General features: G+C 38.7%; 1 protein-coding gene across 1 annotated transcript in view; it reads left to right on the top strand.

Moving 5' to 3' along the window:
• The window catches only part of usp43a (ubiquitin specific peptidase 43a), a 137,328-nt gene that overhangs the window by 44,978 nt on the left and 76,714 nt on the right, over nt 1–15,636 (top strand). Inside the window, exon 4 of the mRNA XM_030733230.1 lies at nt 13,999–14,091. Coding sequence (XP_030589090.1) covers nt 13,999–14,091 — 93 coding nt within the window. The remainder of the gene's footprint in view (nt 1–13,998; nt 14,092–15,636) is intronic.

The raw sequence follows: 15,636 nt of genomic DNA, 5'->3' as shown, positions 1-15,636 counted from the left end.
GAGACTTTGTAAGAACTTTTTCCCACAATCTAATGAAATAAAACTTTCACCTTAACCAGATATAGCGATCTGTTTCATGTTTTATAAACAAAATAAGCAAGCAGTACCTTTAAATCTATCAATCCATTTTTTTGTGATAGACTCCAGCAGAGTGCATGCTTTCTGATCGCTCAGACTTTGTCATTTTTTTTCAATGGATTCAGCATGAATATAACAGCTGCTCTGCAACAAAGGTCACTAATGCATGGTATGTATAGCTGGGCTGCCAGAGAGAGTGTTCATGAATTAGGTCCACACTGTGTCTGAGTATGGGAGATTCTTATTCAGCTGGACTGTGCAGAATAGAAGAGAACTTCTTTTGTATGGCTAGTTAGTATTCTTTAGCTGCAGAGCTAAATATTTGCTTCAGAACTCGAGTCAGTCCACACACAATTTAATGTCAGTATTTAAGAATTTCGACCACTTTCATAACTGACAAAAATTTGCTCATATTCAGTTTAGAGGTGGGCAATATAACTTCAAAATTATATCACAGCATTTTGAGGAAATTTGCAATAATGATATTTCGGACTATATTGAAGAAAAATACTGATCAATGATTTATTGGTGGTTGCAGCTTGCAGACAGCAGCATTTATTAGTGGAAACAAAATGAAGTGCATTTTCTGTCCTTTTTTTTGAGCTACTGTCACTGAAGACAGACTACTTATGTCATTGATGAAGTGTGAATCTATTGTCACAAGGAGCCTGCAAGAGCAGCTTTATAGTGCAATTGTAGTGACACAGCATTATAACTAATGTGACACAGTATAAGTTAAATATAAGCACAAAAGTCCATATGATGTTTTCCTTATTGCATTGCTGTTTAACACTTCAGTTTAACAATAATTATCATTATTATTTTTTTAAAGCCCGTCATGTCTGGCAGATTTTGCAAGCAGAATCGTAATCTGAATGCACTGTTGTGCTCGACATATTTGTTCTACCAAGATGAGCGCTATAGATTCTCTATAGGCTCCTCTTGTTAATGTTTGTCTTTTTATTTTATTTATTTATTTGTGTACATATACAGTGTATCACAAAAGTGAGTACAACCCTCACATTTCTGCAGATATTTAAGTATATCTTTTCATGGGACAACACTGACAAAATGATACTTTGACACAATGAACAGTAGTCTGTGTGCAGCTTATATAACAGTGTAAATTTATTCTTCCCTCAAAATAACTCAATATACAGCCATTAATGTCTAAGCCAGCGGCAACAAAAGTGAGTACACCCCTAATAGACTGCACCCGTAAATGTCCAAATTGAGCACTGCTTGTCATTTCCCCTCCAAAATGTCATGTGACTCGTTAGTGTTACTAGGTCTCAGGTGTGCATAGGGAGCAGGTGTGTTCAATTTTGTAGTACAGCTCTCACACTCTCTCATACTGTACACTGAAAGTTCCAACATGGCACCTCATGACAAAGAACTCTCTGAGGATCTTAAAAGACGAATTGTTGCTCTACATGTAGACTGTTATATAAGCTGCACACAGACTATTTTTCATTGTGTCAAAGTGTCATTTTGTCAGTGTTGTCCCATGAAAAGAGATACTTAAATACCAGCTGCTCGTATGTTGTGTTGGATGTTGTGTTTTTGCCTCAAGTGGTGAAACAGAGATGCTGTTTCACCCTTAGCAGTAACTTTTTTTTTTGTTGTTGCATATTTTGTATAGCAGTGTGTCACGTTGGAGGATCCCGAAGTAGCTCCCTTTTTACTAAATGTTCATCGAAGGTGGACAAGCGGCTTTGGCTGGCAGACATGCCTGGGGTTTTCTCATTTTGCGCTTTTTATCATGTAAAAATTTATACCAGTATTATGGTAGATGATATGATATGGCACAGTCCAAATGCAGTCTTTCACACTGGGAAGTTGTAATGGTCTAATTCAAGGGCCACGACCCCCCCAGCTGTTGAGCCACATTACCCTCATCCAGAGGCTCCCTCATGTAAGGCTTTGATAAGGAAAAAAAATGATCAATTACAGCTACTTTTTTTTTTAAACATTTTTTTGATTTATCATTGCTGTAAGTGATTATTTACATTCAACTGTAAAACTCTGTAACCTATGAACAAAATTAAAAATTAAAAAATTTAATTAAAAACAAGGAATTACTAGTGTTACAGTGTTAAAGTCCTGAGTCCTGCTAGCAATGGTTTCCAAATCTCCCCCACCCCCCATATATAACATGAAACAATTAAATATTTGCATTTTTAAAAGAAACTATTGTAATGAAACAAATCCGCCAGATTTAAAAATTTTTTATCTTAAACTAGATCACTTGGAGCAAGGTGGCAGAACTAAAGCTGCTGATGGAAAATCAACCTCAACAAGTACTTCATCAGAATTATTGAATGAATTATTGAAAACACAAAATGAAATATTGAAAACACAAATACTTTACACTTATCTTTGTTTGTGTGACAATCAGAGCTATGATTTTAGGTTGGGTGGGCTGCAGATCATTTTCAAATTTCATCCTAAAGTTTGGGTTAGGTTGAGGGGAGTAATTCAAAAAAGGCAGAGAGCATGCCTGAACAGAAACACACATTTTTGCTTTTTGAGAAAGCACAAATAATTAAGACCCATTTGCCGTTACTCTGGAAAGGGGCATGAATTTAGTTAAAAGTTCTCTGAGTCAAAAGTGATCATGCAGGTCACAGTCTGCCACCCTGGAGAGTAGCGCTGTCATGTTTGGTCCAATGACCTGGAGCAGATTAGTGTTCATCCTGGTCAATACAAAGGTCAAGCTCTGACACATGTACAGTATTGACCACTTAGCTGTTAGGTCAAGCAGACATTCATTCATTCATGGAATTATCCATTTTCTTCACTGGCAGATGATGGATTGAATGCTTATTGTTGAAGACTGTCCCTGCGGAGCCTTGTTTCCCGCAATGCTCTCTGGTTGACTAATTAAAATAACTTGGCACTGTATCTACTCACTGAGTCAGCTGTAGATATGAAGGTCGCTCTTCTTCAGTCTCTTCTGTCTTTTCCACTCTTTCACTAAAGCATCCACACACACCTGAGTGTGTATCTGGAATTATTAGATGATATGCCAGTTCCTTAGCTGATCAGAGTAACAGTGTATTTTTGCCATTAGAAGTCTCTCTCTCTCTCTCTCTCTCTCTCTCTCTCTCTCTCTCTCTCTCACACACACACACACACACACACACACACACACACACACACACACACACACACACACACAAGTGTGTTTTGCTATCTTTGTGGGGAATTTCCATTGACTTCCATTCATTTCTACAGCCTAAACCTTACCTTTACCCTTTTCCTAACCCTAACCATCACATACCTAACCCTAACCCTAACCTAAACTCAATTCATACCTTAGCCCTAACTCTGACCCCTGACCCAAAAACAGGGTTTCCCCTTGTGGGGACAAGGTTCCAGTCCCCACAAGGAGCAATTGGTCCCCACAACGTAGTATATGTCAGGAAAATTGTCCCCACAAGGTATTATAAACATACACACACACACACACACACACACACACACACACACACACACACACACACACACACACACACACACACACACACACACACCTTTACCAAAACATTAACAAAGTGTACTTTGTTCTTTCCTTCAACTCAAAACCTTTCCATATGACATGTCCTCTCTCCTCCTTTTTTCCCCTTTGAGAACAATCACAGCTATATTTAGAGAGAAAGAAGAGCATTTTGTCTGTGAGTGCAAGCAGGGTAATGATTTCTCCTTACATAAGAGTGGCTGTAATTAGGTCTATATGCCACACACATACACTTTCACAAACATACACCATCTGGCTGTGTGTGTGAGTGTGTGTACGTGCGTGTTTGTTCACACACACAGTTTCAGTCATTAGCTTTGGGTCCACTGTATCCTGGCAGCATTTTTAATGTTAAAGAAGCAAAGGATGGCGGCTTCCTAATAGACTGGTTTTGTTCCTGGTTCTGGTTTTACCGAACCGATTACAGTCGGAGGAGCGCAAGGCAAAGACTGGAGAGTTACACTCCAACAGCTATACAAAATGCTACAGTAAAACTGTGCTAATATACACCATATATTACCATATTGTATGTAGTATTAGTGCTGACACTGAATATATAGAAACAAAGCACACGTTAAGTGTTCAGAGGTACAGTGATGTTGATTTGGCATTGCACTGCATTAACGTATATAAACATGAAGATTTATTGATGTTTGTGTCAGTGCATCGGTGTTGTGTTGACATTTTGAGGTTTTTTTTTTTTTTTTACAAGTCAAAATGTCAAAGGAAAGTGACCCTAACATGCAACACACAGTGATTACCCCTTTAATTAATACCCAGTTTTTTTTGGGGGGGGGGGGGGGGGGGGGGGGTGGATGCCGGAGAGCAGTAAGATAAAAAAAAAGATAAAAAAAAAAAAGTTGTCACAATTTTTAAAAAAACTTTTTTGAACTTTTTAACACTTTTTAACACAGTATTGTCAAAATGGGAGTTTTACTGAACTCCCAAAATGTTTAAATGTTGTTCACTGTTGTGGACGTAAGCTGCTGGTGAGGGGAGGGAATGTGTGCCTGCATGTTTGCGGCTCTGTGTGAAGTTGTGTGTCAGCTGGAGGAGGCAGAGACAGCAGTGTTGATATGGATACAAATGAGTATCTATGTAAGTTTAAATTTTTTTTGACAACCCTAATTATAGCATCTGTTTTCTGCTCGTTTTTCTGTGATTGACTGTTATAATGACCACGCTAACACGTTATCATGTAACTGCATAACTCAGAACGCTCAGAACTGTGGAACCGGAGGGTGTTTTTGTGTAAGATGTCTGTAAATCTAGAGGGAGATGAGTGGCATGACTGTGTGGTTATGCGTCATTGTTGACCGCTGAAGTGGCATTCCCCAAGTCATTCATAATGGCAGGTACACTCCTTGTTAGTTGGTTCATCAGTAAGCCCACACAGAGTTTGTATAAGCTGAAATTAAAGATTTTTTAATTAAATATTTCTGCCTATTTTACTAGACTGCATTAGTTTTAGCTAGGTGCAGCTAAATAGCGGTATATACTGTACTATTATTAATAAATATACAGAAAGACCCTTTTTAAACAGTACAAGTACTATCTGTAGTTTACCTAGATAATACATCTCAACAGCTTGTATGTATATGTTAATGTACAATTATGCACACATTCTCTATTATTATTTAATAATAATAAGCAAATGAAGGACTTCCTTTGTCTCCATGCCATCACTTAATATATAATGTTTAATTTTTAAAGTCTTGTTTCTTTTAACATCAAAATAACTTATTACCATTTTCTCACTCCCAAGTATGGAGCTCCTACTACTACAAAACATATCACCTAAACCAGTGAATGTTGATTTATTTCCAAACTCTGAGACAGTGTTCTCCCTGCTGAGATTCTCAGTTAATAAGTAAAGAAAAATTCCTGGATGGTTGAGTATTTGGTTTCTGCTCTGGGTTTCATCAAGCCTCCTAGTGTCTAAAGATCCCTCATATCCATTTGTATTATTTTCTCTTATATGAGAGATAAGAGTTTTAGTCTGCTGAGTCTGGCGAATTCATACCCCCCCCCACCCCCCCCCCCCCCCCCCCCTTCATTCCTCTTTATGTAACCACCAGGGTCACTTTGCGTAGACTACCCAAAGAGCCATCAGTCACTTCCAATCTCACAGGCTTTTATTTTTTTTTGTTTTTGCCTGTGTCGTCCTCTGAAAAGGCCTCCATCTATGTTTCACTTCAGCCTTCCCTGCACATGGTCGCTTTTTTGTTCCTGAGTCTTTTTATATCTTACAGAGATGCTCCTCAGAGGAATTTAGTGGAGTTGTCTGATCTGAATAAATGTTTGCGATTAGAGCCAAGACTGTCTTGGGGTTTGGGTTTCCTATGTGGGAGTTGGTGCTCAAGTCACTCGTTTAGATGAGTCTTTGTCAAAGCCTCCCTCCCATCTCCGTCTGTCACTCTCAGTTTGTGGCATCTATTTTTAATGGCCAGGGAGATGTGCGGAAAGCCTGAGCCTCAGTCACTGGCTAGACAAACAAGATAGTTGAAGGTTACTTTTTCTTATCACAGTGGCTTTTATTTAGATGTAGATTTGTTGTGAAAGAATATTATATCATTTGTATGATAAACATTGTGCACTATATAATATTGTGATACTATGATTTTCATGTTTTCAGATCAGTGAAAGTAGACTGAAAACTACATGCAGGCAATTGTTTTTCTAAGTCCTTGAAGTTAAACTAACAGTCATAAACATTAGTTTGGTAATAAAAAGAAATTATGTTCTTAATTTATTTACTGTAGTTATTCGTAGCTGATAAAAGACTTTAACAGCTACGTTCATTGTCAGTTAAATATATGAACTGAAGTTAGACTATCACGTTACCATTTCTTTAACCATGATTATTATAAAGTTCTTTCTCCCACTCTTATCCTTTGAAGACTCAGCACCCTGTTAGGGAGGGTAGGCTTCATCTTATCTTCAAAGATGTTCTGCAGGAGCTCTGTTTACCCCCAAAGATGCACCTAGGTTTGGAATGCACGCATGCTGTCCTCTTTGAGGGATCTATCTGGTCAGTCCATGCTGCAGAAGAGAGTGGCTGCTGAAAATATGGCCGGACATGCAGCACTTTTCCTCCCCACTGCCTGTTATACTTTGAAGTGGGTGCTGGCCATTGAGTGCAGGGAATTATTAAGTGAAAGTAAGTCTTTGATCTCTTTTGCCTTTTGATTTAGCAAAAACAAAAGTCACATTGTAATTTGGAGTGGATAAACCAACCGTGCAAACTTAAATTGTCTTTACTGCCAGAACTTAAAGTGACCGCTCTGCAACTTAGAAAGAAAAGGGAAGACGATATTGATTTTTACACCGAAAACTGTTATTGAAACAATAAACAAATACAGTATATACCACCTAAGCTGTCACCTGTTAGCTGTACTCATTTTTTTGATGTCCTGAAGCTTTTTCCTTCACATTATTACCCCTCTGTTGGTCTGTTGGGCCCAGAGGTGTGAATCAAAACACACTATTATTACCCCAACAGAAACTCCGTAGTCTCTCCATCCACCCGTTGCCAGTGAGAGCTGCTCTACTAATCTTCCAGGAAATAACTGGACTAAGTGTTGTTCCGTCAAGGTGATCTCGATTGTGTGACCATTACTCCTGAATGTATACTTCATAATGCAATGGCATATTGCCCATATGTGACCCAGGCTCAGACAGTAACAACATGAAAGATATGACGTAAGATGTCATATCGATCATATCACGCAGTGTTCCACTAAAGTCTGTTCCACTAAAGCTTTAACATTGGCCATAACTTCTATAATGTTTAAGCTAGACCACTCAATAATTCTGTCATGCATTTAGACTTTGAAACTAAAAGTTTAACATTAGCCACAAGAACTTTGACATTGGCCATAACTTCTAGTTTTATCATTGCCCTTAATTTTCTTTGTCTAAACCATTTTTTCCATTCTCAAATGCAATCTACAGTATACTTACAGTATTACTTCTCAAATGACATACTTGCCTATTACACTGACCTTCAAATGGCTTTGACTTTAAAAATCTTCCATATTTATCCTTACTCTGCACTTTTATGTCCTGCATGTTTAATATATTACCTCCATTCATTTTAGCATTGCCTGTTCTGAGTATGTGAGAATGTACATAGTTTGTTAAGTTACACAAACACCGCACTGTATAATTACTATCTACCATGTGCATAATTTAATTTTCATTTTGAACAATAAATATGCTCTTTTCTGTTGTAGGAGACATATTTTGAAGCTTTGGGACCTGCTCAGCGGTGCTCTTATCTTAATAGCTGGGAGAAATATCACAGTTTGATTGCTTTCATTATCTGTATACAGTGTTGCCTGCCTACCTATTGTACCTCCTTGCTTGGAAAGTGTTTTTATGTTTACAGTATATAAGCTTCATTATCCCTTCAGAGCTGATATGCACTGAAAGACTGTCTGAATCATATAAACCCCTGGAGTTGACCTCATACAAAGGTTTCTGTGTAAGTTTTCCATTCTGAGACCTAAATGGAAGTTCAGGCCTCATTAAAGCAGGCTAGTATTTTTCCACCAGTGGCGACCCACCGTAAAATCACCTGTGACATCCAGTTGTGCTTATGTGTATGTGTGTGCACGCACACATGCGGCAGCTGGGTGGAGCAGATACCGCAGGAGTTGCTTGCTTAGAGAAGCTTTACCTTATGTAAATGCACTATGTGGTACAGTTTTACCCTGAACTTCAGATAAAAACACTTCATGTGTGCAGAGAAAGAGACAGGCATAGAAATACAGACAAACGGACAAGGCAGACACAGAGAAAGGACAGAGAAGTCAAAAGAGAGCTGGCATGGAAAGGGGGAGGCAGGAATTATGAATTAAAAAGTTACTTAATATTTATAGCAGTGGATTTTGAAAGGTTTTGAGAGCTGTGTGCCCAAAAGTTTCCCCATTTGCAAAATCAGATAAAAACGTTAATCTGATGGTAGTTTTTAGATCACATATATTTTAACTACTTGAAACCAGAGGGTGTTATGTAAGTTTGACATGTTATCTACATTCTACAGAATTGTATCTTTTGTTTTAGCTCTTTTAATATATATATATATATATATATATATATATATATATATATATATATATAGCGTCTCGGTGGTGTCCATTGAAGTGTCTGCTCAATAACTCGAGAACTCGAGAACTTCATGGGTAGATGGCTCATGACCAAAGCAGGGTTAGGATTGTGTATGGGGTCACTGGGGTCAAGGTCAAAGGTCATGGTCATATTGTTCAATCACTGCTTTTTGCTAAGTTTTTTCATGTCCAATTCATATCCTAGAAATGGTTTGAAGGATTTTGATGAAACTTTGCATGATTGTTCTCCATATCAAGACGTTTTACAGAGATAAACTCCTGGAGGTCAAGGTCAAAAGTCAAGGTCACATAATTAATAAATCTTTGTTTTTTACGTGACATCAAACAGGGTTAATACAGTGCTGTGAGTGTATTTTGCCCTGATAGGCGTTGCTTTTGTTTAAGTTTTGTTTGAAAACAGAGGGCATCTTTAAATATCTGCAAAAAAATCCAAAATAAAACAAAACAAAAAACAGCAGCTACTGATCCATTTAAAAAACCTTCAGGACATCCTGTCTCAATGCTGACATGCTCTGTGCTGAAATGTATGATCATGGTATTAATTTGGTCCATTAACATTTAGTGCTTTTTTTTCAAATATCTTCCAGCTGCACTAACAGGAACACTGAAGTTTTGCCTTCCTTAAAACTTGATTCAATTATGTAATCCTGTGAGCAACTCTCCCTGACCCAACTTTGCAAACTAAGTTATGATGAGGCAAAAAGCCAGAGAAAGAATATTTGCCCTGAAAGTAGCAGAGTTAAAAAAACAAGAAGCCACTATTCAGAATTCAGCAGTGCTTAGAAACATTGGTGTAGCATTTTTTACAGTTAATGTTACAAAATCTGAATGTTAAACCTTAACAGTGAAAAATGGGAAAGTGCAGTTATATTTCCCTGCTGTTATTTGTTACACGGGCTGACGTGAATTTTATTGACCATTTATTTCATGGGTTATAGTTTCAACCCGGAAGGAGGACTCATATGTATGCAGTTGACACTGAGGCAATTTTCTCTAAATCTAAGGGGGGGAATTAATATTTGGGAAAGTGAGAGTTTGTATGAGACTTTAAATGTGGGTGTGTGTGAGAGAATCTCTGCAGTTCTTTAGCTGAGTTAATTTCCCCTGACAGGAGGTCTCTGCTTGTACTCTCTCATAGAGAAATAAGAGTACTCTCCAGCTCGAAGCCTGTGACACACGACTGACTGACTGACTGACTGAAAGGCAGACAGAAGAAAATGAACTTGCTGAGCTTTCTCTCTTTCAGGCCCAATAAGAGCAATGACTTATAAAGGACTATGATGTGTACTGCAGCCTCGGGTATATGGTGTGGTTTAGTAGATGTCCAAAAATAAAAAAAAGCTTTCTGCCAGAAGCCCTGAAGTCAAACTTTTACAACTAGTGAGTAAGAATTTATAAAAAAATAAAATCAATCAATTTAAGATTTAACTTATCTCTGTACTGCAGTGACTAAACAGTGAGTTTTTTGTTAGTGTGTGTGTGTGTGTGTGTGTGTGTGTGTGTGAGTGTGTGTGTGTGTGTGTGTGTGATATACAGCACATGCCTGCTGTATATCATTCCTCGTATTTTGCTGCAAAGCTTCCCTGTTTCAAGTAACAGTATGAAAAATGCTGAAATCAGGCGACGTGTTACTGCATAATGTTTGGAGATGCTGCGGGTGGAGTGTTATTTATTTAACTCCGAGCAGGACGGAGGGATGCTGAGTGGTTCAACTTTCTTCATGACAAATAAAGGAAGCTGCTGCTGCTGTTGCTGCTGTGCATGTGTGTGGGTGTATGTGTTGTAGCTCCGGGTGTCTGGTTTAAACTGAAGATTGACGGTCTTTTGATTTGACACCTGAACATCATAGATTCTGTACAGCCCTTGCTTTTTTGTGTCAGATGCACAAACAAACATGCACGGACATCAGCAAGTTCTCATATCTTCCACCAGACTGGAAACACTGACAGCCTCAAGCTTTTTAAGTGATGCTTTTTGTTTGTGTGTGGGCTTTCCTGCGTGCACATTTCAATGTAAGTGTAAGTAACTTTTGGGGGTTTGCACAACATTGTGTTTTTGAGTGAATATAGCCTGTCAGTCTGCTTTGCCGAGTACAAACTGGCATCATTAGTGAGCCTTAGGCTGGCTGCCGCAGCACACTGGGCTAAGCACTGACAGCAAGGAAATGTGGCGTTTAAAAATTGTTATTTTTTTTCCATCATATTTGTATGTTTGACAAGTTTGTGTCTCCACAAGCGTGGTTACAGCTCAACTGACAAATCATAGTAAGACATTGCAGCATCTGGCAACACACGCACATGTAGATGTGCACACACTCTAAATGCTGTCAGTGATAACAGAGCATTATGCAGCATCGGTGCAGCATTAATCAGACTTAAATAAGAAGAAAAAAAAAAAACAACAGACACATTAAACATTCCAGTTCAGCTACATTATGACTATCTACACTTAGCCTCTGAAATATTAACTACCTTTATAGAAAATTGTTTCAAAAGCCTTTTTCAGTTTCACACCTTTAAAACATAATGGAGTTTGCTGCGATGGAGATGAATGGTTTCTTGGTTTCTCCTCCGGTCTGTTGAGTTGGTTCTAAGAAATTGGTTAAATAGAAAACAGTGTGAATAAGGGCTTTGATATTGGCTACAACTCCAAAATGTTCAGTTCATAAACTGAGAAAAGCCGCTGAATTACATTCAGTTATCTCAAACGAATAATAGGATTAGGTGCCGTTTACACGAGACCGTTTTCATTTTGAAACGGTGTCGTTTTGATGCGTTTCGGCCTTGCGTTTACACGACAACGGTGTCGTTTTGATGCGTTTCGCCCTTCTGTTTACACGACAACAGAGTGAAAACGATGTGTTTCAGAAACGGGGTCCAGAGTGGAGCGTTTCAGAAACGCACCGGCTTGCGCTTTCGTGTAAACACTTGAAACCGGGGTGATTTGAAAACGCTCGACTCGCACATGCGCACTATGGTTGCGACGGCCAGTTTTTCGCGCACGCGCAAACTGATAAACAGTACTCGCGGATTCACGAGTGCTTCTTATGCTTTTCCTGTGTTTTTACCGTTTTGTAATTCAGCGTTGTGTGCAGCAGCGATCCAACCTCATCATCTGTCCACACAAAACCTCTCACATTGGCCGTTTTGTAAGTAATGAACAATTTGCCGCACTACCTACTGTGTCACTCCACGCATGCGCGTCTTGCGTAAACAAACTGCAAAGAGAAAACCAACGCCAACTTGTGGCCTGGCATGGGAACTACATCGTTTCACATGTCCTCGTGTAAACGCGGATCGTTTCTGAAACGCCATCGTGTAAACGAAAGGCTGAAACGCATCAAAACGACACCGTTTCCAGTGAAAACGGCTTCGTGTAAACGGCACCTTACATTCCTACACTACGAGAGGATTATGTGGCACTAGAACACACTGAACATGGTGTTTTTCTTTGATTGCCATATAAAGAGTCTGGATTGCAGTTTCGTGTAGAGAATAACAACAGGTAATTTGAGGCTAGATTTTCATTGTGGTTTCTTAAGATGAAGGCAAAAGAAATACCAGGAAAATTCCTTTTATAAGTGCTAACTTACTGTACTTCCTGCACTATCATGCCCATATCCATTTAGTTATCCATTGCAAGAGGGCTACGATGCCATACTACAGCCTATTTTTGTCACGCATCCTTCCAGCAGTTCCTGGTAGTATGTTGCATAGTGCCCCTTGGTGGATAAACTCTGCACTGTCAATACTCATAACAATGTGTTGAAGGGTGTTTCTCTCATCTCTTCTTTGTTTTTTAAAATTTTGATATATCAGCCATTATAAATGCCATTACCAACAAAGAGTTTAACATCAACCCTCTAATAAAGTGGTTGGGCTCTAGCATTAAATGTATAATTAACCATTCACTAGGGGCAATCGGGATAGTTTGGCTTCTCTTCTGGAAAACTGTCGTGTCCTCTGTGTTTGTAAGTAGTCTATGCAGAATAAAACTAAAGCTGAAGAAACTTTTAAGTTATACAAGGCTTAATTAAATTGATGTATAACTCCTCAATTAGTGAGTGTTAAAGCTGCTTGTAGTGATGTATATAAATGTCTTTTCAGTACAACGTGGCTAGCTGTCTCACACTTTTTCTAGTCTTTGAGCAAAAATAAGCCAGCAGTGGCCATGATGTACTGTATTTACTTGTTTAACAGTGTTTTTCATCATGAGGTTTCTATCTGCCTTTGAATCGAGATTGTTGCTGATAAAGGCACACATGTTGGGTATCTATCTTCCTGTCAGTCCTGCACTCTGATCATCTCCACTTGTGTTTGTTCAGAATGCTCGACAGGTCCCTTCTGTGTCTTTTTTCTCTATCAGCTTTGCTTCCCAGCTTTTGTCAACTTGACTGTCTTGCTGCCAACCTTCTGTTCATTTCTAATCTGTACTCACACTTTGTTGTCTTTTTATTTTAGTCTCTTTGTTCTTAACTTTTATTTGCTCTGCCTTCCAGCCTCCTGTGGCTGCTGCCCTTTATTTTGGTCTTGTGTGTGTGTGTGTGTCTGTGTGTGTCTGTGTGTGGGGTTTTTGTTTGTTTGTTTGTTTGTTTGTTTTTTCCCCTGCTTTAACCCCCATCACATTCCTTCTGCTATTAAATATCTCCTCCATCTTTCATCTTTTTTTCCATGCCTTCTGAGTTTTCTTTTTTCTTTCCAACTCCATTGCCATTTAATTTGCTGCTTCTTTACTGTATCCTAACCAGTATAATTTCTGGTCAGCATTGAACCTCTGTTGGTTTTCTGCCATCCTTCAGGCATTAGTCACCACTGTACACAAAGAAAATGTGAGATTGCTCACAGTGGCAACAGTACAAAAGTTTGTATAAAGTATTGGAAAATTATAAGGGTTTTTTTAATGGCTCTTTTCTTTGGAATATTTAAAGCCTGCGAGCGTCTTGCAGTGGGCTGATATGAAAATAGACCACAACTGAGCGAGAAAACAGTGTTAGAGGGGGTGAAAAATATGTACTTGTATATTTCTTAAGACAATTACATAAGAAAGCATGATTAGCTGAAGTCATACAAAGCAATAAATGAATAACCTAAAACTACATTTGTGATTGGTTACTGATCCAGGGTGTACTCTGCCTCTTGCCCTGTGACAACTGAGATAGGCTGCTTCCCAATCACAACCCTGAATTGGATAGGCGGAAGAAAATTGATGGATGGGTGGGTGGATACATTTTGATTATTAAAAAGCTGTCTTCTGTCTCTCTGTCTCCAGGTCTTCTCTGACATGCCCTCATTGCCTTAAACAGAGCAACACCTTTGACCCATTTTTATGCATCTCTCTGCCTATTCCTCTACGACAAACCAGGTAATGTATAAGACATAAGACATGTGGTTCAGTCCAAAGTATATTTGTTGCTGTTTGCTTACTAATCATAACAATAGATTTAACTTATTACGATTGTACGGTAAAAACATATTTTTTAAAAAACTACTAGTTTTTCACTTCATAAGCTACATTTTGCTTGCTTTCAGCATCTTTAATTAACCATATGAGTGCAGTTTTTTCCTGTGGATTTTTCTTTCACTTTGGTCTCACTGTGGTCTACCTAATGGTTTTTAGAAGTTTCTACCGCAGTCTGGTTTGAAAGGAAAATCCCTCACAGATTGCTGTGCAGTCATGCAAAACCTTTTCTTGGCTGCCTGACAGTTGACATTCTGAACATATGAGGTTGTCACCAGATATCAGTGATATGGATGAGATCTTCTAGACTGCATAAGAAAGTGAAAGCATTAGAAAAAAAAAAAAAACAGCAGCACACAGTTCTGAGGGAAATTTGACCATTATGACTATATAAACACATACCGGTATGCTCATTTGCACAATCAGTATATGTGAGTAACAGCCATGTTCTTATCAAAATGATAAATGGCCATCAAAAGTTCCTGACCAGTTCCTGCATTTCCATTTTTAACTGAAGAAGCTGCATGTCGGCAGCGTTCTCTGGTAAAATGGCGAGAAAGGGAGATAGCACGAGAGTCAAATGGGATGTTTTTTCTTGACTAGAAAGATAACGGAGGAATGCAGAGAACAAAAACTCTCCAATCACCTGTTTTCTTGCCATCCAAATGAAGTAGCAGAGGCAAATTGACGCAGTACAACCTCATCCACACTCCTCAAACTTATCAGAAGCTCATAAAAAAAGAACATCAATGATAGTTTTCAACATGCACTACTAGCTATGTGGGTTGTATTTGAATGATTGCACATTAATTACTGTACATTCAGTCTAATTCATATTAACTTGACTTTTCTGAATAACTGATAGTTCTACTACACTACCAGGGTGCAGACATGTGCTGATTTAAATAATTTGCCTAATTATATCTTTTCTCAAGGCTGTGTGGGAGGCTTGATTAGCTTTGTTTCACCTGTTGTTGTAGTACATGTAGACATATCGTTCTCATTAGCAAATGGGCTCTTGTGACCTTCAGGGATTCCCATCAAAGTTCTGGTTCATCTTCAACCTTTGGAACCTAACCCATCTGTCCTAGGGTAAAATGCTGAGTACATCCTGGACAGATTGCCAGTATATCTCAGGGCTAACACAGAGACACACAAAACCATTCACGGTCACATTCACGGCCAGTTTAGAATCACCAATTAACATAACAGGTTCCATTAGGTTAAATAAATTAATTAATAACAGACATCACTTGAATTCCAGGCCTTTTCAGTTTCTGAGTTTGCCTGCATTCACTGCCCAGTGAAGCTTCCTATCTTCAGATATGCAGATGTCACTGCTCTGCGTCTTCTCTTCATCCACCAGGCTAACTCACACTCATTTTTGCAGCTTAGACACTTGCTGCCTTGTGACAGTATGCAGTCTGTTCCTGCAGTTGCCATAGCCTA

The sequence above is a fragment of the Archocentrus centrarchus genome, chromosome 1 (genome assembly GCF_007364275.1).
Source record: "Archocentrus centrarchus isolate MPI-CPG fArcCen1 chromosome 1, fArcCen1, whole genome shotgun sequence".
Taxonomy (NCBI): domain Eukaryota; kingdom Metazoa; phylum Chordata; class Actinopteri; order Cichliformes; family Cichlidae; genus Archocentrus; species Archocentrus centrarchus.
This window is presented reverse-complemented; position numbering and strand designations above follow the sequence as displayed.